Source organism: Marmota flaviventris, chromosome 7 (genome assembly GCF_047511675.1).
Source record: "Marmota flaviventris isolate mMarFla1 chromosome 7, mMarFla1.hap1, whole genome shotgun sequence".
NCBI lineage: Eukaryota > Metazoa > Chordata > Mammalia > Rodentia > Sciuridae > Marmota > Marmota flaviventris.
This window is the reverse complement of record NC_092504.1, coordinates 145,287,380-145,311,032: the sequence shown is the minus strand read 5'-3', so window position 1 is coordinate 145,311,032 and position 23,653 is coordinate 145,287,380. Positions and strand designations below refer to the sequence as shown.

At 39.0% G+C, this 23,653-nt stretch overlaps 1 protein-coding gene across 1 annotated transcript in view; it reads left to right on the top strand.

The window, feature by feature from the left end:
* Nucleotides 1-5,079: 5,079 nt before the first annotated feature.
* LOC114105754 (zinc finger protein 420-like) overlaps nt 5,080-23,653 on the top strand; it is a 36,182-nt gene continuing 17,608 nt past the window's right edge. Inside the window, exon 1 of the mRNA XM_027952322.2 lies at nt 5,080-5,164. Within this exon, the coding sequence (XP_027808123.2) occupies nt 5,162-5,164 (3 nt within the window). The 5' untranslated portion in view covers nt 5,080-5,161. The remainder of the gene's footprint in view (nt 5,165-23,653) is intronic.

Sequence of the window (23,653 nt, the reverse complement as noted above, 5' to 3'; positions counted from 1 at the left end):
AGGGGTGCAAACAATTTAAGGGCAGAGGATGTACCAAAGAAACAGAATTCCAAGGAAGGCTGGTCTTGTGGGATAATGATGGGAGAGAACAGAAATCCTCCCTCAACCAAAAATACTTCCTCCACCCTCACTCTTTGGTTTTACTATTTTGGGTAAGTTCTTCATATTTTATAGATTATTTTTATGATAGCTAAAAACTAGGAGGAACCCAAATATTGAAAAAGGAACAAGATGGCTGGATCAACCATGGTACAGCCGTTCTACAACATTTGCAGACTTAAGAACAATGGTTCAAAAATATGGATGGTTTGAGTAACTCGGGTAATGCTAAATGTAAAAAAATTGGGGCTGGGATTGTGGCTCAATGGGAGCATGCTCGCCTAGCATGCATGAGGCACTGGGTTCCATCTTCAGCACCACATAAAAATAAAGACAATAAAGTCCATCAACAACTAAAAAAATATTTTTTAAAAATAAATAAATGTAAAAAATAGTAAATTGCATGTATGATGAGATTACTATTGTGCTATTTGATGCTGTATTTCTTGAGAAAAATGCCTGAAGCCTATACAACTGTGGTGGTATTAATGAGCATGTGGGGCAATGTAGAAATATAGAAAGATATAACCCAATTATAGTCCCTGCCCCACTCAGAGCCTCAGAGCTGCCTGGGAACCCAACTCTGCCCTGCATGTCCTACCTCACTGTCACTGGGAACTCAGGCCTGGAAGCTCATCCAGGTGTACCTAGCCTTCCTTGCCTCACGGAAGGTGAAATTCAAGAAGAATGGCACTGAATTTTACAGAATCCAAATCATTTTGATGGTTTTTCCCCTGAATATTCAGGCTAGAACTTGACCGAATGTGTCAATGTTGCTTAGGCATTGAGCACTGACCCTGACCTCAAAGAGTTTATAATCAGGGTGAATATTCACAAGTGAATACTTTACTCTGGCTGCTCCTCTAGCATTGTAATGGAATGAGGTAATGGAACTCAAGTAACACCATAACCCAGTGTCGCCAATGTATGGAGTCCTATATTCGTATATAGCTAATCTAGGTATAAAAAATTTCAATGGGAGTGCTCCCGGTGGAGGCAGCCAGGATGACCAGAGCTAATTATCTTCCTACATGTAAAACAATCTCTTTGCAGACTTCTATGCAGATCATCTTGGAGCTATTTATTCATTTTGTATCTTAGGGAAAGAACAAGGGCACTACACAACCAACAATATCTCTGTTCTAAGGTTAGATTAGACTTCTGGAGAAGGATCTCCACAGCCAGGAATTGGAGATAGCCAAGATAGGTCCAGGACAAATACCAAATATGGAGACTCCCCTAAACACTATACCAGGAATTTACCACTTGAAAGACTTACATTCCAATTCCCAAAGAAATCTAGACTGTGTTACTTCCCTTGGCGACCTAATAGGTGTAAATCTCTAGATTACATACTTGTGGAAATAACAGAGAAACTATTTCCACATCATTTTCAATGTTTACTGTGCACTAAATATTTCTTTTCTGATGCTACTGTTTTTGTTTTAGCTACCTGCCCCAGGTAGCCCATGTACCAGTCATCACTATACTTCTACTTCTTTTACAAGGCTTAAAAACTAACTCCTTTACCAGGGAAGTATTGACACAAAGAAGAGAGTTTCACAAACAAATGAGGTAAGACAAGTTTTTCATATAATATACCACAAAACAATTCTCTATGGCCCCATAAGATAAGGAGTATGTTCTCACAAGCCTTCATAATACTGCAGTAAAAAATGTTATTTCTTGCAGCAGTTTAGCCTTTCCATGCTGGTGGAATGTGATGTGATTCAATTGTTACTTCATTCAGCCAAGCTGCAGGGACAGAATATACATGTCCTAGTGGATTGTATCAGTACCACTAGTCTGTCATGGCAATGTAACAAATGAGGTGAAACAGAAATTTATTTGAGCTAATTCCATAGTCTCCATATCAAGGTGCCTGCTGGAATGATTTCCTTTGACTCCACTCTGTGACATGTCTATTGCTATCTTCTGTCTCTAAGTTTGCATGAAATTTTTCTGTGCTTCTCTGTGTCCTTATTGTTGCTTTTTATAAGGAGAAAAATTTAATTGGATTAGACTTTATACCAATTAACTAGATTAACATTAATTATGTCTTTAAAAATTATATATTTAAATAGATTCACAGTCTGAGGCGCTAGGTATTTGGAACCACAATATATGAGACTTGGGGAGGGGACACAATTCAGCTAAGAACATAAACTAGTCTCCTGCTAAAGGCAGACTTTCTGGAAAGGGAATACTGAGTGAAGGGATATGCACATGTGACATTTTAACAGCTACAATCAGATTACAGCACAGAAGAGCTGCTGAAGTTACATTGCCACAAGAAATCTCTGGTTGTTGCTGCTTCTCTGCAGCCAGGCTTCTCTGGGTGCTGGCATTTTAAAAATTATTTTTCTTGATTAATCTCTTTTCCATGTGGCAACTAAATTCACACTGTTCTATTTTTTTCCAATTTCCCAACTGAAAACTTGAGTTACCTTTCAGTTGATTTATCAACCATTTAGATTTTTTTCTTCCCTGAGTCCAACCCATATTTTGGGCCCTGTTTTGTGCTCTCTTGTAATTGCCCCAGTGAGGAACCTGGGTTGACATACCTCTGTTACTAAAGTCTTCCCTTAACATGAAAGCAGGATAAACCATAGTCTCTGAACTCAAAGGGACCTCCTAGGACATCCTCACTAGGGTTGCTCTTTAAAATGGAGAAGCAATAATATTTCTCTATTTGAGAGGTGACAAACCAGACAAACCTGCAACATCCGCTATATCAGTAGCAAACCAGACTGAGAAGCTTAGAAAGAATTTCATGCAGTTCTTCTCTGGGCAGCTCTCAGTTCTGACACAAGCTGCTTGCTGAGAAGCCATTTGATACCTAGAAGCCTGTGTTCTCTCATCTCTACAATTGGATGTTTTAGAGGTCTCAGGTGGATAATGGCTTCGTGGGGGCTCTGATATAAGTAGGTGCTGTGCTTCCACAGCTGATAAAACACCTTGAAGTTGTTGTGTAGATACTGCTTAACCTTCTCTGACACCATATCAACTTTCTTTCAGAAGTTTATAACCTATTTATCATGGGCACTCATGTCCTTCACATGCCCCAATACAGTATTTCAAATCTTCCTGGTCTGACCTCCAGATTCCAATTCTCTGATGTTTCGTGTACTGCCAATAATTATATGTCATCCTTGGCCTCCTTTTGCTCTATGCCATCAACAAAAGAAATGTGCTGCAGGCCTCTATAGCCTTGTCCCTCTTTGCTTTGAAAACATAGAGCTTAGTAGTCCTTTACATCCCTCTAAATCAGCCTATTCTATAATTTATAAACCCTGATTAAACTTACATATATTCGATATCAACCTATATTTTCATTTGTAAAGGGTGTTGATTAAATTCTAGCTGGTGTTTGCCCTTGAGGTAAACTGAAACATGATTCCATGGAGCCTGGAATGGGAGCCCCAAGATAACAGAGATCTATGAGAATGTTCTGTTTGTGTGGCACTCTGTAATATGCAGGACTGCATTTTATATACATATATCACAAAGCCTGCTCTTTTGAATAAGTCACTTTCCAAGTCTGATGAGAATAAGGAATGTTGCAAGAGTCTTGTGATCTGGTGGAGGTGTTTCAGTTTTGGAATCAGACACAGCTCATCCTGTGTCCTGGCCCACCTGATTATTAGTTGTGAGAGTCTGTCCACAAGAGAAAACATATAATACAGCCTGGCCATTGGGTATAAACCCAAATTGCCAAATATGTTTGCATTTGATGTATTTAAACAATAGAGTAAAGACTGCTGAAGATTACAGCCTATGTGTTTCTAACCTCCTGGGATCCCATCTTCCTTTTCTTTTTTTTAAAAAAATATTTATTTATTTTTTTTAAGGTGTAGATGGACACAACACAATGCCTTTATTTCTATGTGGTGCTGAGGATGGAACTTGGGTCCTGCCCGTGCTAGGCTAGCGCCCTACCGCTAAGCCACAATCCCAGCCCCCATCTTCCTTTTCTTGCTGTCCAATACCTACAATGGGAAAGAACCTGAGACCAGTATGATGTGGGAAAGAGTGATCTACTTTTGGACACTTCCTGGTTGGAGCTTCCTGCTCCCACTCAGGGCACTGTTTCTCCTAATTTTGGGGCTTGAGGAGAAATACTAGTGAGAAACTGTATTGCTCAGCTCTAGCATATAAAGAGATAGACCATGCCCTTAAAGTCCCTGATATTAGGGGATCCATAGCGCTCAAATCTGGAATGTGGTTCCTGTGAACTGAGATATGATGGAGCGAGTCAAACTTGAGGATGTAGTTCCAAAAGCACACATACTTCATTAGTAGTATTCTTAGTCACAGAAAGATAATATTCTAGAGAATTATGTTATTAATATCAATTTCAACTGTCACTTTTAACATTATTAATGTGAATACTAGAAATATTTAAATTACCCTTGTGCCTTACGTGTTGTTTTCATTGGACATTGTTGTTTTGGGGGTTGCTCCCCAGTTCAAATTTCAATCTGTCTCCTAACAAGAACAGAGGCCAGAAAAGTTAAATGAAATTTTATAGTAATTGTCATTGCATTATTTTCATTCATGAATAATATACAGGCATATATAATCCATAAACTGAAATGACCTTATACGCAAGGTTAGATGCAAATGTTCTGCTGGTTGGTCGAGATCCTACTTTTGGAAGGAAATCTTGCCATAAAATAGCATCAGCCTGAGGCTCTGAGGTGTAATTACCAGACCTCAAAAGAAAAAAGAAAAAAAGAACCTGCAACCAAGAATCTGTCATTCTGGCCTTATTCGTGACTGGATTGGGTATTATTTCCTGTTACTCAAAAAGAAGGTTACGGGCTCAGACTCAGGGCACAGTCTGAAGCCCTGTCCATTCACGAGCACTTAGTGAGAACTGTCCAATCCGGTGTGCAGCCAGCGAGGAGGGGGCGGGCTTCCGAAATCGGGTCCTTTTCCCCCCTGGAGTCCGCCATTTCTGCCATTTGTCTCCAAGTTTCACTCTCAAGCTTCGGAGTCCGGGTGGCTCTGCAGGTTCTGAAGGTCCTTAGGGAGCAGCCTGGCTCCTGAGCACCAGGAAATGGTGAGTGTGCAGTGGCACCTGGAGCCTGGGCAGGGAGGCTGGGGAGGGAGGCTGGGAACCTGGGCACTGGCTGTGGCAGGACCGGGAGCTCGCAGACGGGACTCCGGCAGTCTCTGGAGCCTGCAGGCTGAGCCCTCCGCTGGGGCAGTATGCCCCAGTCCTACCGGCCATCTAGGTGGGGAGACGTCAGTGGCAGAGATCCATAGCCACCTTTCCTATCCTCGCAGGGCCTCCTCAGCCCCTGCGTCAAATACTATCTGGCAGGTGTGCGCCTGCAGCCCAGACTCTTGAGGAGCGCGGTGACAGGTGGGACGATCATCATGATCACATCTCCACATGTTCTTTTCCTGCAGGAGAGAAGCTGTGGTCTATAGGGACCTCACTTCTTCCTGAGCTAGCTCGTTTTCATTTTTTTTTTTTTAGTTACTGAAAGTTGAACTGCGGGATATTATACTACTGAGCTATATATATCCCTGGTACTATTCACGTATTTGTTTATTGAGACAGGTTTAGCTAAGTTGCTGAGATTGGCTTTGTTAGGGTTTGATTTATCTAGACTTTTCTATTGCAATTAAGTATATATTTTTTACATACATATGGATTCATATATTGATTTTGCTAAATTGTGATTCCTTGATATTATGGTAATATAGTATAGTTTTATAATATACATGAATGTCAGGTAATGATAAGTACTTATTTTGCTCTTATAATTGAAAAGTTTCTTGGCTAAAGTTATATATAACTTTGTGGATGAATTTTAGAACTTCATGCCTTGGTTACTTATTTCATTAAAAGTAAAGAATGTTGAATTTTTTTGTTATGGCGTTATAGCTATACATAATATTGGGTTCATTTTGACATAATCATACAAGTATGGAATATAATTTGCTCCACTTCATTACCCAGTGATTCCCCTTTCCCTCTTCCCTTCCCTCTCTTCCATTTATTTATAGTTTTTAAAATTACTGCTTTATAGATACACTTAAAGCTAGAATTTACTGTGATATGTTCATATATGTAATAGCAATTTTGGTGGGAATATATTTTGTAGGTTAATTTGGGAAAAATTGTCATTTTTATAATGATGAGTTTTATCATGTACACATGGATGTGTAATTGAGTCTCTGATGTAGTTCTGATGACTTTTGTTTTCTCATAAGTTCTACATATTTTCTTTCTAAACATGTGTACATGTGAAATACACATGCATATATAAAACTTAAACATGGTGTTTTACACTATTTTTTAAACTGGATAACTATGACCAAAAATGTGACTGGCCCCTAGTGACTATTTTTCCACAGATTATTATTTATCTGTTCCAAGATGTGCATTCTCTTGAACATCCCCCTGGGTTTCAAGTGTTTAGATGAGTATTGTTGTGTTCTTACATATTATCATGGTCACATATGCTGTAATTTCAGTGTCTATGATGGGGAGTATTGTATATATTCAATAGCATACAGTTTCCACAAGCAGGTAATAATAACTTAAACTGCACTTGAGTTTATGAATATTCATTTGTTTTATATCTTCATCAATATTTAATTTTGTCTGTGATGGGATTTTATTTTATATTTCTCTAATTTTTAAAGATGTTGAATTTTTTATGATTATTGAATACTTAGATTATCTCCTGTATGAATTGGCAGTTCAAGGCTCTTCCCTGTATTTCTTTTGTGGTTTCTGGCTTCAAAAATAAGAAAATAAATCCAACAAGGGAGATAGAGTTTCATTTCAAGAAAAAGCCAATAATTTTACTTTTAATTATTAAAAAAAAAATCACCTTTTTTCTTCCCCTGAGTATATATTGTATGTTTCTTGTCTGCTTTATATTTAGAGGTTATTTCAAATGAAATTCTAGACCTTATCTTTAGAAATTCTATTCTTTTTCTTTCTTTTATTTTTATTTTTATTTTTTTGTGGTGCTGAGGGTTGAACCCAGGGCTTTGTGCATGCAAGGCAAGTACTCGACCAACTGAGCTATACCCAGCCCTTATATTTGGAAATTCTAACAGGAAAAATAAATAAGGAAAATCTCCCTTCCCTATGGCTGCAGGAAAATGAATATATTTCCTCAAAATTATTTAGTAAGTAAATAAATTATTGAATGACACATTTACTAAAACATACACTCCTCTTCCTTGAAGGTTTTTTTTTTCTTCTTGAAAGTTTTTGACAGTGAATCATGCATTTTATTATCTGGATTTTGGAATTTACTACAAAATCATATGCGATAAGATTTGGCAAATCCTAGAAATATTCATCCATAATTTATTGTTTACTGAATGATGTGCTGAGACATATTTATTTTTTGAAATAGTTACATCATTTTTTTTTTTTTTCAATTTGCTATAAGCCTTTTAGATGTATTTCTTTTCTGAGTCAGACTCCGGTCCTGTGGTGTGCTTTTTTGCACCCTGAAAGCTCTAAGCATTTACCCTCATAAGGAATCTGGGTTGATAGTTGTGCTGGTTAAGAGTTCCTTAACCTTAAAGAAGGAAAAACACTTGTGTTGCTCCTGGGATGTCTTTTCTAGGCACTCTCTTCAAAATGGAGAGAAAATATTTCTCCAGACTGACATCCCCTATATCAGGAGCAAACCAGCCTTTGAGGAGCTTTGAAGGGATTTCATACAGTTCTGTCTCTGGGTAGTTCTCTGTGTGCTACCGAGTTTCCATTTAATGTCCAGAAACCTGTGTTTTCTCATCTTTACAATGGGAATGATTTTAGGGGACACAGATGAATAATGCTCTTCATGGAGCTACTAATACATGTATGTGCTGTGGCCCACATCTAACAAACCACTTTGCAGATACTAATTGTTTAACCATTATTTGCCACTCACATGAATTTTCTTTCAAAAGGTTATAATAATCTTTTCACTGTAGACAACCATGTCATCCACATTCCCAAATATAAAAGATTGAATCTTCTTTGTCTGAATTCCAGATTCCAATTCTCTTGTTCAAGGTGGCAAAACTTCATTATGTTTCTCCTTGTCTTTTTACTTTGTGTTCCTGACAAAATATTTTTCTGCTTTATGCCTCTATTACTGTTTAGCTATGTTTAGAAAATGACATAGAAACCTTTATTATTTGCTGATTGTAGAGGAGGGTTGAGAATACTTCTGGCTGGTGTCAGTCCTTGTTATAAATTGAACCAGGACTTTCCTGGGTCCTGGAAAGGGAGCCCCATAACCAATCAGGTACATGAAAAGGTTTTGTTTATACATTATATATAGATATTACATATGTGCTTATTATATATAATATATACATATTTATTTATACACACACACACACACACATAGGTGTAGGTAAGTCTATTGAGTGCATTTCTTTTAGGTGAGGAATACAGTTCTTTACCAATATTTCTTCTCAGGTTCAAAAGAGAGATATTGCCCTGTGTGAGAGCAGGGAGTTTACCCAGAAAGTTTCCAGAAGTAGACATTTTCCCACCAAATGCTGGCCATGATCCATTCCATTCCATATATCAGACAGCAAGCAATATATATGTATATGTAAATATAGTGTACAATATATAAGTGTATATATTACATAGTAGTATGTACACACTCATACATAGAAATCCTGCTTTTTTGAACAAATATCACTAACAACTCCTAAATTAATAAGAAAAGTTGTATGAGTCATATGGTGTAGTGGAGGTATTTGGGTTTCAAATTAGATGCAATTTGTTTGTTTGTTTTTATACCGGGATTGAAACCAGGGGCACTTAACTACTGAGGCACATCCTTAGCACATTTTAATATTTTATTTAGTTAACAGGGTCTTGCTAAGTTGCTCAGTTTTGAACTTGCAATCCTACCTCAGCCTCCCAAGCTGCTGGGATCACAGGTGTGTGCCACATGCATGGCAACAAAATTCATCTTTTTTCTTAATATTTATTTTTCAGGTGTAGATGGTCACAACACAATGCCTTTATTTATTTTTTTTTTTTTTAATGTGGTGCTGAGGATTGAACCCGGGTCCCACCCATGCTAGGAGAGCGCTCTACCGCTGAGCCTCAATCCCAGCCCCGCAACAAAATTCATCTTGATTCCAAACCCCTTGCTTATTGAGGGGCTTTCATCATAGGATGAAAAAAATGTAATGGACTGGCCATTAGGTCTAAGGCCAAATTGCAAAATTTTGCAAAATTGCAAAATACTTCATTAGTAATTATGGTCACATATTGGTAATATTTACATAATGGGTATGTTGGATAATGTTATTAAACTCAATTTCTACTGTTTATTGTTTTATGTGAACACTAGAAATTTTTTTAATTACCCTTGCACCACATATTAGTATTGATTATTGTTGCCTTAGGGTGATTCTTCCCAGGTCAATCTCTTTCCTAATAAGAGAAGAGAGCAGGGAAGTTAATGAAATTTTGCAGGATTTTCACTTTGTTATTTCCATCCATGAATAATATAAGACTTATATAATCCAGAAATTGAAAGGCCTTATATGCAAGGTTAAATACAAATGTCCTCCTGGCTGGGCTATTTCCCACATCTCTAAGGAAACCTTACCTTCAATTAGCTGCAGCCTGAGGATATGGATTTCAATTCCCAGCACCTCAAAAGAAAAAAGCTACAGGCAAGGGCCTGCCATCGTGACCTCATTCATTTCTGCATTTAATGTCACCTCCTGTCACTCAGAAGACTCACTAGGCTCAGTCTGAGCATGTGAAGAGGTAAGCCCTGTCCACTCAGGACCCCTTAGGTAACCGTTGTCCAATCCAGCACACAGCCAGTAAAGAGGAGCAGGTTCTGACCATCTGGCGTGGCTTTTCTCTCTGGAGCCACCAGTGTTAGTGTCCATCTCTAAGCTTCCTCTTTTATGTTGAGGGGACCTGGTTTGCTCTGATTTGCAGGTGCTGGAAGATCTATATGGAGGACACTGGGCCCCTCAAAATCTAGCAAATGGAGAATGTGCAGTGGCATCCTGAGGCAGGGGGTGAGGCTGTTTGTAACCGGCTGCACCGACTATGGTGGGAACTGGCAGTTGTGGCCTGGAATCCTGTGGCAGTCTCTAGTGTCTCAGGCCTGGGTCCTCCTCTGGGGAAGTTTAGCCCTGAATCCCCACTGGTCAGTCAAATGGGCTTATATCAGCAGTGGACTCTGGAAGTCCTGTCCTATCCCTGCAGATTATCTTCAGCCCCTACCGGAAGTCCTGTCTGAGCACATATGTACCAGCATTCCAGCACCTTCCCGGATGGTGGGGGATTGTGGAGTGGAATGATGATCCAAATCTCAACTCCATGTATTGTTTTCCTGCACGAGGGGAGTGTTTTCTGTAGTGATCTAGGGTTTTCTTTCCTGATGAGCTTGCTTTTTTTTTTTTTTCCTGGGAGGATAGTGTCATTGTGGATTAAACCCATGGGTCCTTTATCATTGAGCTACATCCCTGGTACTTTTTTTTTTTTTCTTTTTTTATTTTGCGTCAGTTGCTGAGTGTGGCCTTGAATTTGTGTCCCAGTCTCCAGAGTTGCTGGGATTACAGGAGAGTTCCACTCTGCCTGTATCCTCCTGAATGTTCTCAGTGTATGGAAACAAAATGTCAAATCCAGAAGCGGGTCTCCCAGCCTAAACCTTTATATGTGTATGTCAATAAAATCTTAAAATTCCAGCTCCCTCTCCACATTCCCAATGATAACGTCCCCTCTTCTCAGTATTGTCAGTTATTTTTCCCATATTACATTTCAGATGAACACAGTATTTTTAATTGTTTTACCAAGAATTGGGTGAAATTATTTAAAGGATTTTTTTCCCCCACTGGCTGGGTGTAATATCACATGCCTATAATTCCAGAGACTCAGGTGGCTAAGGCAGGAAGATTGCAATTTTAAGGTCAACATCAGGAATTTAGGGAGACCGTGGGCAATTTAGAAAGATTTGTCTTGAAATTTTAAAACAAAGGTTGTGTATGTAGCTCATATTTAACATGCCCCTGTATCAAATCCCCAGTACAATAGAAAGAATCAAAGGCAAAGGTTTTTGTTGTTGTTGTTTATGAGCATTTCACATGATAGAAAAGTAGAGAAGAATCACTTGACCTTTGCAATAATATATGTTTGTATTCTCCCTTTGTCTCTCAAGGCCAGACAGCCTGTCAGAATGTCTTTGTGCCGAGTGTCCCCTTTGTGGAATTTATGTCAGAGGGTTCTCATTTCCCCTTCTGGTATTTTCCTGGTACTGTGTTTCAGAACTGTCTGATATGAGGATCCCACAGCTAACACCTCTAATGTCTCCTGAGAGTCTAGAAATATTAGTTCTTGGGTCTCATCTTGTGAGCGAGCAGTCTAAATTTAGGGAACATAGTTTCCCTGGGAAGTAGCTGAGTGCTCTAAAACTGGGAGAAATCCCCCAGTGTACCCTGCATCCAGAAGGCACTTTAGTTGTTTCCTTCTCTTGGCTACTGTGAATACTGCTCCAGTGAAGATGAGAATGCAACCATTTATCTAACATACTGACTTCAACTACTGTGGAAATGCACCCAGAATTATTATTATTGTGTTAGATATTGTAGAACTTTCAACTTCCAATGCTTTTTAAAAAGAAAAAAAATGGCTCTACTAAATTCATATTCTAGCATATAAGCCTTACCAGTGATCCTTGCCTTACAAGTGTTGCTTTCTTCCAAATTCATATAATTGGAGTACTAGTTATTCTTCAACTTTTCATATTAGCCATTTTCTACAGCTGTGCTCAGGCTGCAGAAGGTTTTATAGTTGATTGCTGCAATAAATTCCTGATGCAATTTTGTTAGAATCCAGGCTGTCGTATACTCACTGAAAGAAAGGTGATGTAAACCTATTATAGAAATAAATGGGGATCAGTACTTTTAATCTCTCTTTTTTTTTCCCCCTCACTCCTGGTAGGGATTGTATAGCCTATGGAAATGCTTGTACACCAATGTGAATCCACTCCTTTGTGATCTAGGGATACATGCACACACAGTTGCCATTGCTCCCAAATCTTGGAGGTTTAGGGTATAATACATTGAATGGAAAAAGATGAAGTTGTGACAAATTCTTTACAGAAAGAATTGTTAGGCTTTTAGTGAGGTGAGCAAGGGAGAAGGGCTCAGGAAGTGCTGAACTACCACCTGGGCTGCCAGTGGTGGACTAAATTTCCCCTGTAAACCCTTTGGTGCTGGCTAGATAAAAGCTCAGCTGTTGTCAACAGCAGTTTGCAGAGTATGCTGGCAAATCCCTTTTTAGGATAAACTGGGACCCTCGAGATTTAACTCCTCCCTTGAGATTTGGGGATTCTGTCCTAGTTAAATGGCACATTGCCCAAGGCAGGCTAGTGCCCAAGTATACTCCAACTTTTTCTACTCATCTGATGGTAAATATTTTTTTCAATTGTCCAATGTATGTGCCTATAACTTTAAGAGGGACTCAAAACTGAGTAGATAATTTATTTGGTATATCCATGAATGGAGGGAGAGTCAGGAGGCTCATATTCTGGTGTATTTTTAAAATTCTCTCTCTTACTATCTGCTTTCTGAGGAGTGCTGGGATATATTTCCAGCATCACATTCTGCACACAAGCCTTACCAGTGATCTGGGCCTATAGTTCTAACACCTACCTTTAGATTGGATTGCATTATTTATTCACATTAAATACTTTCCTTGATGTGCTTAGATTTATGTAGGCTCTTTTATTGCCCTTAACAATAAAAGTGATAGTTACATACATATGGATTTACCTATGGAATTCTCTGTATTGATATTTATTAGCTTTAAATTACTGTAATATTATAATTTTATACCACACATTAGTGTCAGGTAATGATAACTTGTATTTTTGCTCTAACATTTCAGAGACTTCTTAGCTAATTTCATATATAATTAACCTTCCAGGAGAATTTTAGAAGTTTTTGTTTTGGTCCCTTCTTTAATTAAAAGTAAACATGGTGAAATTTTGATGGGGTATTATTATAGATTAACTTGGGCAAAATGGTCATCTTTATATTGATGAGTTTTATCATCTATACGTAGGGTGTGTAATTGATTCTTTTATTTGCTTTTCTGTATTTTTATTTTCTCAAATTCTGCACATTTCCTTTTTAAATATGCTTCCATATGAAATGCAACATTCATGTGACATCTATATAAAACATACATAGTGTTTTATAGTATTTGTCAGTGGATATAACATAACAAAAATATGTCTAGCTTCTAGAAACTATTATTTCTCACAGTTTATTGTTTATTTATTCCTAACTGTTCATCCTCTTTAACCATGCTCCTGGGTTTCAACTCTGGAGGAATATGGTTATATCCTCATATGTACAGGTGCTGTAAGTTCAATCTGTATTCCTGGTGTGGGTGTATAATATATGTTGGATAACAAAGTAGTTTCTACAAATGGATAATAACAGCTTAAACTCTGTCTTTATGAGAATGCATTTATTCCATATGTTCACCAACACTATTTAATTGTATGTATATAATGTGATTTTGTTTCACATTACCTAATTTCTAATTTCTATTAGAGTATAAGGTTTCAAAATAATTTTTAATTATCTTCCGTATTTCTGTAGTGTCTGTTGTGATATTGCCCTTTTCATCACATATGCTGGTAATTTGAGTTCTCTCTCTCCTTCTCTTAGCATGGCTAAGGGTCTGTCAATTTTATTTATTTTTTCAAAGAACCAACTTTTAGTTTTGTCAATTTTTTCAGTTGTTTCTTTTGTTTCAATTTCATTGATTTCAGCTCTGATTTTTAATTATTTCTTGCCTTCTACTGCTTTTGCTGCTGATTTGTTCTTCTTTTTCTAGGGCTTTGAGATGTAGTGTGAGGTCATTTATTTGTTGGCTTTTTCTTCTTTTAAGGAATGAACTCCATGCAATGAATTTTCCTCTTAATACTGCTTTCATAGTGTCCCAGAGATTTTGATATGTTGTGTCTGTGTTCTCATTTACCTCTAAGAATTTTTTAATCTCCTCCTTGATGACTTCTGTAACCCATTATTTATTCAGTAGCATGTTGTTTAGTCTCCATGTGATGCAGAAATTTTTCTTCTTTATTTTGTCATTGATTTCCAATTTCATTCCATTATGATCAGAAAAAATGCACGGTACTATGTCTACTCCTTTGTATTTGCTAAGAGTTGCCCTGTGGCATAATATATGGTCTATTTTTGAGAAGGATCCATGTGCTGTTGAGAAGAAAGTGTATCCACTTGATGCTGGTTGATATACTCTATATATGTCAGTTAAGTCTAAGTTATTAATTGGGTTATTGATCTCTATAATTTCTTTATTCAAGTATTGTTTGGAAGATCTGTCCAGTGGTGAGAGAGGTGTGTTAAAGTCACCCAAGGTTATTGTATTATGGTCAATTTGACTCTTGAACTTGAGAAGAGTTTGTTTGATGATAGCTGCACCATTGTTTGAGGCACATATATATTTATGATTGTTATGTCTTGTTGGTGTATGGTTCCCTTGAGAAGTATGCAATGTCCATCTTTATCCCTTTTGATTAACTTTGGCTTGAAGTCTACTTTATTTGGTACGAATATGGAGACCCCTGCTTGCTTCTGCAGCCCATGAGAGTGGTATGATTTTTCCCAACCTTTCACCGTGTTGTGCAAGTTGGTGTGGGTGGATCTAATCAAAGAAGAAACCAAGTTATGTTAAATACCCAAAAATAAACAAAAATGGCTGGGAATACAAATCATGTCTCAATAATAACCCTGAATATTAATGGTCTAAACTCACCAATCAAAAGACATAGACTAGTGGATGGGGGGGGGGGGGACAACAATATGCTGCCTCCAAGAGACTGATCTCATTAGAGGGTCCGGGTTGAAAAATCTGCTGAGATACGAATTGGTCTCCCCCTATATGTAATCTGATTCCTCTCTCTTGAAGCTTTTAAGATTCTATCCTATTCTGTGTGCTGGGCATTTTCATATAATATGTCTTGGTATAAATCTGTTGTAATTTTGTACATTTGGTGTCCTGTAAGCCTCTTGTATTTGGTTTTTCAATTCATTCTTCATGCTTGGGAAATTTTCTGATATTACCTCATTGAAGCATTCCTTTGGTTTTAAACTCTGTGCCTTCCTCTATCCCAATAACTCTTAGATTTGGTCTTTTGATGCTGTCCTATAATTCTGGGATATTCTGTTCATGATTTCTAACTATCTTCACTGTGTGATCAACTTTATTTTCTAGGTTGTATACTTTGTCTTCATTATCTGATGTTCTTTCTTCCAAGTGATCTAGTCTGTTGGTTATGCTTTCTATTGAGTTTTTTATTTGATTTATTGTGTTCTTCATTTCAAGGAGTCTCTATCTCTCTTGAAGTAATCTTTTGCTACCTGTATTTGCTCTCTTTTCTCATTGTTGGAGTGATCAATTTTTGCCTGTATTTGCTCATTTAGGTCATTCTTTAATTCACAAATCATTTTAACTATGAACCTTCTGAACTCCTTCTCTGACATTTCATCAACTTCACTCTCTGTGGGTTCTATTATTATAGTGTCCTGGTTTGTTTGGGGCACTTTCCTCCCTTGTTTTTTCATGTGGTCTATGTGTCTTCCTTTCTTGCAGTGTGGATCTGAGACATTACAGTTTCTTTCCTATATTCTTGTAGTGTCTGAGCAGATTGTCTGTATCTCACCTTGATGTTGGACTTCCAGACCCTACTGGTGTTCCAATGAATGCTATTGCATCCTGGATCTGGGTCCTGTGCAAGTTGGTGTGGGTGGGTCTGGGCTGCTGGGCTTGACCTCCCTCAGTGTCTGCTGGTCAGAAGGGATGGTCCTGCGCCAGAGGCGAGGCTCTGGTGAGTGTCTGCCCTGCCAGGGGAGAGGTAGACCAAGCCTGCTGTGTACCTGGGACCCGCATAGGCTGGTGGGGTGGATCTGGGCTGCTGGGCTTGATCTCCCACCAGGCTTGACCTCCTATGGTAGTCTGTTGGTAGGAAGGGGCCAGAGGTTAGGGTCTGGCAGGTGTCTGCCCCACTGGGGGAGGGATGAACTGGGCCTACTGAGAGCATGGGTCCTGCGAGAGATGGTGTGGGTGGTCTGGGCTGGATCTCAGCTCCCTCAGTAGTCTATTGGTTGGAAGGGGTGGTCCTGCACCAGAGGCTAGGCTCTGGTGGGTATCTGCACCACAGGGGGAGGGGTGGACCAGGTCTGTTGTGCACCTGGGACCTGCACAGGCTGGTGCATGTGGACATTCTTTATTTCTCCCCCTCGAATGCATAAGTCTCACCTTTGCGCATTGCGATATATATCACCATTCCTTTTTATTTTATTTTGGAACAGGGTCTTTCTAAATTACTGAGGCTGGATTTAAAGTTGTGATCCTCTGGACTCAGCCTTCAAAGTAGCTGTGATTACATGTGTGTGTGTGTGACCCCTCCTGGCCCCTCCTGGCAGGGATTGCATTCAAAAAAAAAAAAAAAAACAGGGATTGAACCCAGAGTGCTTAAACACTAATTCACATCACCAGCCCTTTTTAATTTTTTTTTTTTTTTAATTTTGAGGCAGGTTGCTTTGAATTTGCAATCCTCCTGCCTCTGCCTCTTAAGCCATGGGGATTACAAGCATGGGTTGCCAGGCAGAGATTATACGTGCCTTTTATATTACATTGGTTAAGGATGAAATCTAGACTAGCAAAACTTCCTAAATTACTGAGGGTTCCCTTCAATTTTTGCCACCACTCCCATCAACAACATACTTCTTTTAAAGGCTGAATGATAAGCCAAGTGTGGTGATACATGCCTTTTGTAATCCCAGGGATTTGGGAGGTTGAGAAAAGAGGACCATAAGTTTGATGCCAACCTCAGCATCCTAGTGAGACCCTCTACATCTTAAAAACCCTGTCTCCAAATATTTTTTAAAAACTAAAAAAATTATTATATATGTATGTAAAATTTGTGTGTATATATACACAGCTAAATATATGTGTGTGTATATATATTTTTATTCTTCCATGGACATTTAGGTCATTTTTATGAAATGGCTATTCTGGATATTGTTGCAATGAACTTGGTAGAGTATATATTTCTAAAGGCGTATTTCATCTTTTTAAATTATTTTAATGATTAATTACAACTTGAGTGGATTGAGGTATGTCTAGAAAATTGGTATAGAACACCTGTAAATGTGTCTATTGGTGTGTTTTCAGAAGATTGGGTTGGACATCAGTGGGAAAGACCTTCATGAATGTGTAGTACCAACCAACAGGTTTATGTTTTAAAAAATGCAGAAGGGGAACCTGTCACTGGCTTGAGATCCAAGCTTCTTGAAAGGGTCCTTTTTTCTGATGTGTTACCTGCATTAGGACAAACGACACACATAATATGAAGTCTAGAGACAGGAAGCAAACCTCGGATCAGCAAGCCATTCTTTATTCCAATTGGTGGAACCCTGGTGTGGCTTATTTTGGGGACAAAAAAAAATGGTGGTTCACTGAAGCAAGAATCTGGGTTATATAGGCTTTGTTTAGGTTGGGACAGGAGGGCAATACCTGGGGTTTATTGTACTGGGGTCCTGTGGACCCATTAGGGTGGGACTGGAGGACAATTCCTGGTGTCCACTGTATTGGGGTCTTGCTGAACATTAGGGTGAGACATGAATGTGAATAGGAAATTTCCTGGGGCTCACTGTATTGGTTTCAAGTAACCCTTTAGGATTTGGGGTCAGATGCCAGTCAGGTGGAGTTCATTTTGTGTTTCTTCCCTCTGGCTGAATACTGGGATTTAAAATGACAAAAGCTTAGGGAAAATGTGCTTGGACTTATTTCCCCTATCCTTCCACCTGTGAGCATCTGACTTCAGATTCTTTAACTTTTGGTTGTGGGCTTGAATCCCTCAAGTGTCTCTCTAGCCCTTAGTCTCGGACTGTAGCTGCTTTATTGACCTCCTTAGGGTGTGAGGCTTCCAGTTGCTTGGACTGAGCTGTTACCAGTCCCCCAGTTTTGCCAGCCTGCAGAAAGGAGTTTTGGGAATTTTATTACATAATGGTGTGAATCCATCTAATAATCCCCTTCTATGTACACTTATACATTGCATATTTTATTAGTTTTGTTTTTTTCTGAAAAACTCTGATATGCATAAGCTCAGCAAAATATCTGAGTCATATGGTATATCTTGTTTCCATTTTTTGAAAAACACCCATATTGTTTTCCATGATATCTGTACCAGTCTGTATTTCTGACAAGTGAATCCAGGAGTCTGCTGTTCTTCACATCCTCTGCAGTACATGTTATCTACTATGACTTTGCTAACAGCCATCATAACAAGCATGTGGTGGGAGCTCATTGTGATATAACCTGAAACCATGAATCTCCCAGAAGAAAATAGGAAAAATTCTTTGACATTAGTGTTAGTAATAGTTTGCAATAGGACAAAGAATGTACAAGAAAAGCAAAAATAAACAAGTGAGACTATATGAAGCTAAAAATGTTTCTATATAGCTAAGGAATCAATCAATGAAATGTTAAAGTAGACCATGGACTGAAGAAAATATTTGCTAACCACATATCTGGGAAAAGTTTAATATCCAAAATATAAGAAAATTATACAACTCATCAAAAAATAAAAAAAAACAAGAAAAGAACACTAATAATTAAAATATGGTAAAATGCCTAAGTAGACATTTTCCTAAAAATTAAACAAATATATAAAGGTATGTAGAAGGTGCTAAGCATTATTATTATAGAAATGCCAATCAAATTTATAATTTAGCTTCTCTGTCTCATTTATCTCACAGAAGTGTGAGTGCTAAATAGTATATATTCTCCATCCTACAGAAGGCATTAGTTCACAAAATGCTGAACCCTCATTTCCTCACATTATTCTTTCTCATTATTCCATCTTAATTGTCAAGAAAATCTAGAAACTGAAAAATAACAGCTTATAGATAAATTACTAGATAGCCATGATTTTTAAAAATCACTTCAAGAATATATAGAATACACTAATAGACTTAGATGTGAAGAAAAATAACATAAAAGACCTACAAAATTGTGAGGATGGCCTTAGGCCTGAGCCTAAGCAACTCCATTTTAAAAACTTCAGTTTGAAACCTGCAGGCTCACCAGGCATGCCTAACAGAGCCTTCCATTATGGCCCTCAGGCACAAACAAGTCACTTCCCACACTGATAAACTCAGAGTGAAGTCTCTGGCAGGCTGTCCTCATCCAACAAGAGGGAAAGGCAAAAAGATCAAGGTGGGGACCACCAGATGTTTTAACCCCGGGGTGAATGATGTCACTTAGAGGCCCAGTGGCAGCTGATAAGGATTAAAAGGGAAGTCAAAAGCCCCAAGATTTGGTATAAATAATAGAGCAAATGAACAGACATTTGGCCAGCTGAAAATGATGCCTTCACACTGAGAGCCTGATGAGGACCTGGACTGATGTCCCAACACTTTTCATTGTTTGCCTAATCCTCTGCATTTTCCACACCACTGTCAAACTGTACTGCAACTTCTTCCTACGACCCTCTTCTCAACTGGCTGCCAGCTCCACCCCAGGAGAAGCCTGCCTTGGTTCCTGACGTAATCACCATGGTCTGAGTGAATGTGCATCTGCTGTACTTAAAGCCTAAGGCTGGAGACTTTTGATCTGACACTTGAACTTAGCATGCAGAGGGAATGTCTGTCATGAGCCTCTCATGATTAAGTGTGTTTGGACTGCTTAGAATTAATCTGGAATTTTTTGCTGTGAATTGATTATGTCTATTGCAGTGTCTAGCATTAAGGATTGTCGTTTTCTTGATTAAGAACCTGTAGAGTGAAATTGTATTGAATGAATTAAGTGAATACAGCATTGACAAAGGCAGAAGCACACGGACATTCTTTGTTTCTCCCCCTCAGCTGCATAAGTCGCACATTTTGTCCATCACGACAAAAATAAAATTTAACTTAATTACAAATATGCTCATAAGAACCTGAAAAACTGGTCATGAGAGTCCGTGCCAGTAGCCCCAGCTACTTGTGAGGCTAAAGCAGGAATTTGAGTTCAACCTGGACAACAGAGTAGTAATCTAGACCAAAAATCAACCAACCAATAAAAAACTAAACACCACATATTAATATTTTTTTAAAGGTACCTTCACTGACACTGGTGATTTCAACCAAACTTTTAATAAGGACTCACTAATAATAATTCATGATTACTTCTAAAAAGAGAACAAGCAGACCTTACCAATTCTTTTTATAAGGCCAGGTTTACCAGATAACACATCACAAGAAAGAAAATTATAGGCTATCTGCCATTATGGATGTTTACTAATATATTCAAAACTGCTAGTAAACGGAAGGTAACAACATAAAAAGGAAAATTAGACCTCATGACTAAGAGGGACATCTCTCAAACTCAGCAATATGTTATAATAATGTTCAAAAAATCATTTTAATATAGAAAATCTTTTGGCAAATCTTATGCCAATTTATGGTAAAACATGGCAAATTAGGACCAGAGGAAAACTTTTTTTTTAATCCACTAAAGGGCAGCTGAGAGCTACCTTCAGTAATCATATTTTATGATAGAAATCTAAGTGCTTCACAACTTAGTTTGGGAAAAAGGAAAAAAAATAGTATGATTTTCTGACTTCTACTAAATATTATTCTGAGAATATTAAACATGGATATTATACTTCAAAGAAAAAATAGCATATGCAGATGATATTATCTTTTATATAATGTTTCTAAGGAATTTTCACACACTAACAAACATTAGAACTACATCAGTTTATGTGGTGAGCCGTTCCTATAGACCATGGCCGCCATTAGAAGATGGCGCCGGCTTCCACTGTGGCCTGTGGTAAACAACTCCTTTTATGGAAAGATTGGCACGCAATCCCTGACCACCCTATGAGAAAGATCCACGTGGCAGCTTAAGATTGGTATGTGGGAGGCTTTATTAGGCTGTGATTGGGCGCTCGGTGGGGGGGTCGCTAGAAGATGATACTTTAATCAAGGCCTGAATAAACTGCTGAAAGAAGAATCCTGTGTCGTGTTTTCCCTTGCCGGCGAGGGGTCGCGACAGTTGGTGGCCCGTACGGGGAATTATATTCCTCGAACCCAGGATCCAGAACTTTCAGCAGTCAGGGTGGTGCACCGGTAAGTTCCCAGGTAAGTGGGAATCCGCAAGCAAATAGCGGGACGCTCCTCTGTAAACAAAGAGAGAGCGGGACTTTTGTACTTTCACTTTCTTTATAGCTCTGAAAACATTATGGGTGTTACCTCTTCAAGCCCAATTTTGTTGGCCCTAGATGGGTTGTTACATTCAAAAGGACTTAAGATAAAGCAGAGTACTTTGCAGATGTTTTTAAGAGAAGCTGATATAGCGGCTCCTTGGTTTGCTTTTTCAGGGAGTCTTGCGATTCCTAGCTGGGACAAATTAGGGAAAGATCTAGATTTCGCTCGTGAGCAAGGCACCTTAGAGGGTGGTGTTATACCACTTTGGAAGTTAGTTAGAGGATGTATAACAGATGGTAAATGCCAAGAAGCTGTGAGTGAGGGTCAAGCTGTTCTTGAACAACTACATGAGGAAAAATCTGAAGGATCACATAGTGAAGTGGCAGAGAGTATCAAAAGTAACAGTAGTGAGAAGGCAAAAGAGCCTGAAGATAAAAATAGGAGAAGGCTCTACCCAGACTTGACCGAATTCAGAACGCCTGAGAACACAAGCGACTCAGAGAGTTCTGAGGACCTTGATATATTGTTACAACAACTACATAAGATAAAAATGAAAAAGAAGAAAAGGGAGACACAAGGCATGCAAGCCTACTGCAAGAAGGGGGAGGGATCTAATATTGGTCAACAAAATTCTGAGGAGGAGGAGGTTGAAAATTTAGAAGAAGATATGATGCCTGTTGCCCCACCCCCGTATGTGGGGGGGAGCTAAGGTTCCGGGAGGTCTTTTCATGCGCAAGTTTGGAGGACAGTTAATACAGATATGGGACTTGCATACCCTGTATTTCAGGACAATAACAGGGGAAGATATCATGAGCCTTTAGACTTTAAGATAGTTAAAACCTTGGCAGAATCCATCCGCACTTATGGCATAGATGCCGCTTTCACTCTTACTCAGGTGGAGGGACTTACTAGATTTTACATGACTCCCTCAGATTGGGCTAGTCTGGTGCGCGCTTGTGTCTCCCCAGGCAAATACTTGGACTGGAGAGCATTTATGCTAGAGGGCGCGGTAGAGCAGGCTGCACAAAATCATGCAGCGGGACGCCCTGCCTGGGATAAGGATATGCTTTTTATCTAATGCTACATTACCCTCCACAGCAGTCTGTCTCCAATCTCCGTTTCTGTTTCTTTTGGCTAATGATACATCACAGGGGATGCTTAATTGTTCTAATGTTACTTGCTACTTGTCTGAGTGTTGGAATGGCTCCTGGACTATGGCAGTGATTATGAAAATTCCAACCTTTGTCCCGATCCCAGTTACTGCAGATCCAAAATCCTTTCCTATTGTTGAATTGATTAGAGCCCGTAGAGATTTTGGAATTACGGCAGCTATAGTGACAGCTGTGGTGGTATCTGCTGCTGCAGCAGTTACAGCTGGAGTAGCCATGGCCAGCCAAGTACAAACTGCTGCCACTATTAATCAGGTTATTCAACAAACATCCACCGTACTTGAATCCCAAAGTAAAATTAATCAACACATTTTATCTGGGATTTTGGCTGCTAATCAAAGGATAGATCTGCTTCAAGCTCAAGTTGAGGAGTTATCTGATCTAGTACATTTGGGTTGTGTCGATCAACGTGTGCATTTATGTATAACCTCTGTCAGATTTAATGATTCCAGAAATGCCTCCCGCATCATCGGGGAATATCTATCCGGAACCTGGTCCTTGGAAGCAGAAAACTTGATCCAGTCTCAACTAACTCATATTGCTGTTTTGAATAGCACCCGTGTCGAACCAGTGACTTTGGGTCAATTCACCAGTTGGCTGTCCTCTGCCTTTTCCTTTTTTAAGGAATGGGTGGGAGTGGGCATTTTTGGGGCAATGTGTTGCTTCGGTGTTGTACTTTGTTTGTGGCTTCTCTGTCGCCTTAAAGCTCGCCATGCGCAAGAGAAGGCTATGATTGTACAGGCTCTTGCGGCCTTAGAAAATGGCATTTCTCCACAAATCTGGCTTGCACATCTTAAACAGTGATTTCTGGGCATGGCCATTGCACCCCAAGTTAATTTCACATTGCACTGGGATTGGCGTGCCCTCTTTCCTATGCTTTCTCAGTGCTGAATAGCCCTTGCACTCTGCAGGTCTTGTTACCATTGCACGCAGATGGGTTTCAGGACTGGTCTTTCTTCTCGGCTACAGACTCTTTACCTTCCTCTGGGGCTTAGGGATTGTGTTGCCAACTTAAATTTTGTCATCATTACCAGGCTACCTGTGTTATCCTACTTCTCACCGTCGTCACGATGCAGGATGCGAGGCAAGGCACTGCACTTGAGTGATCCCTCAATGGACCTCAAGGAAAGCATGTC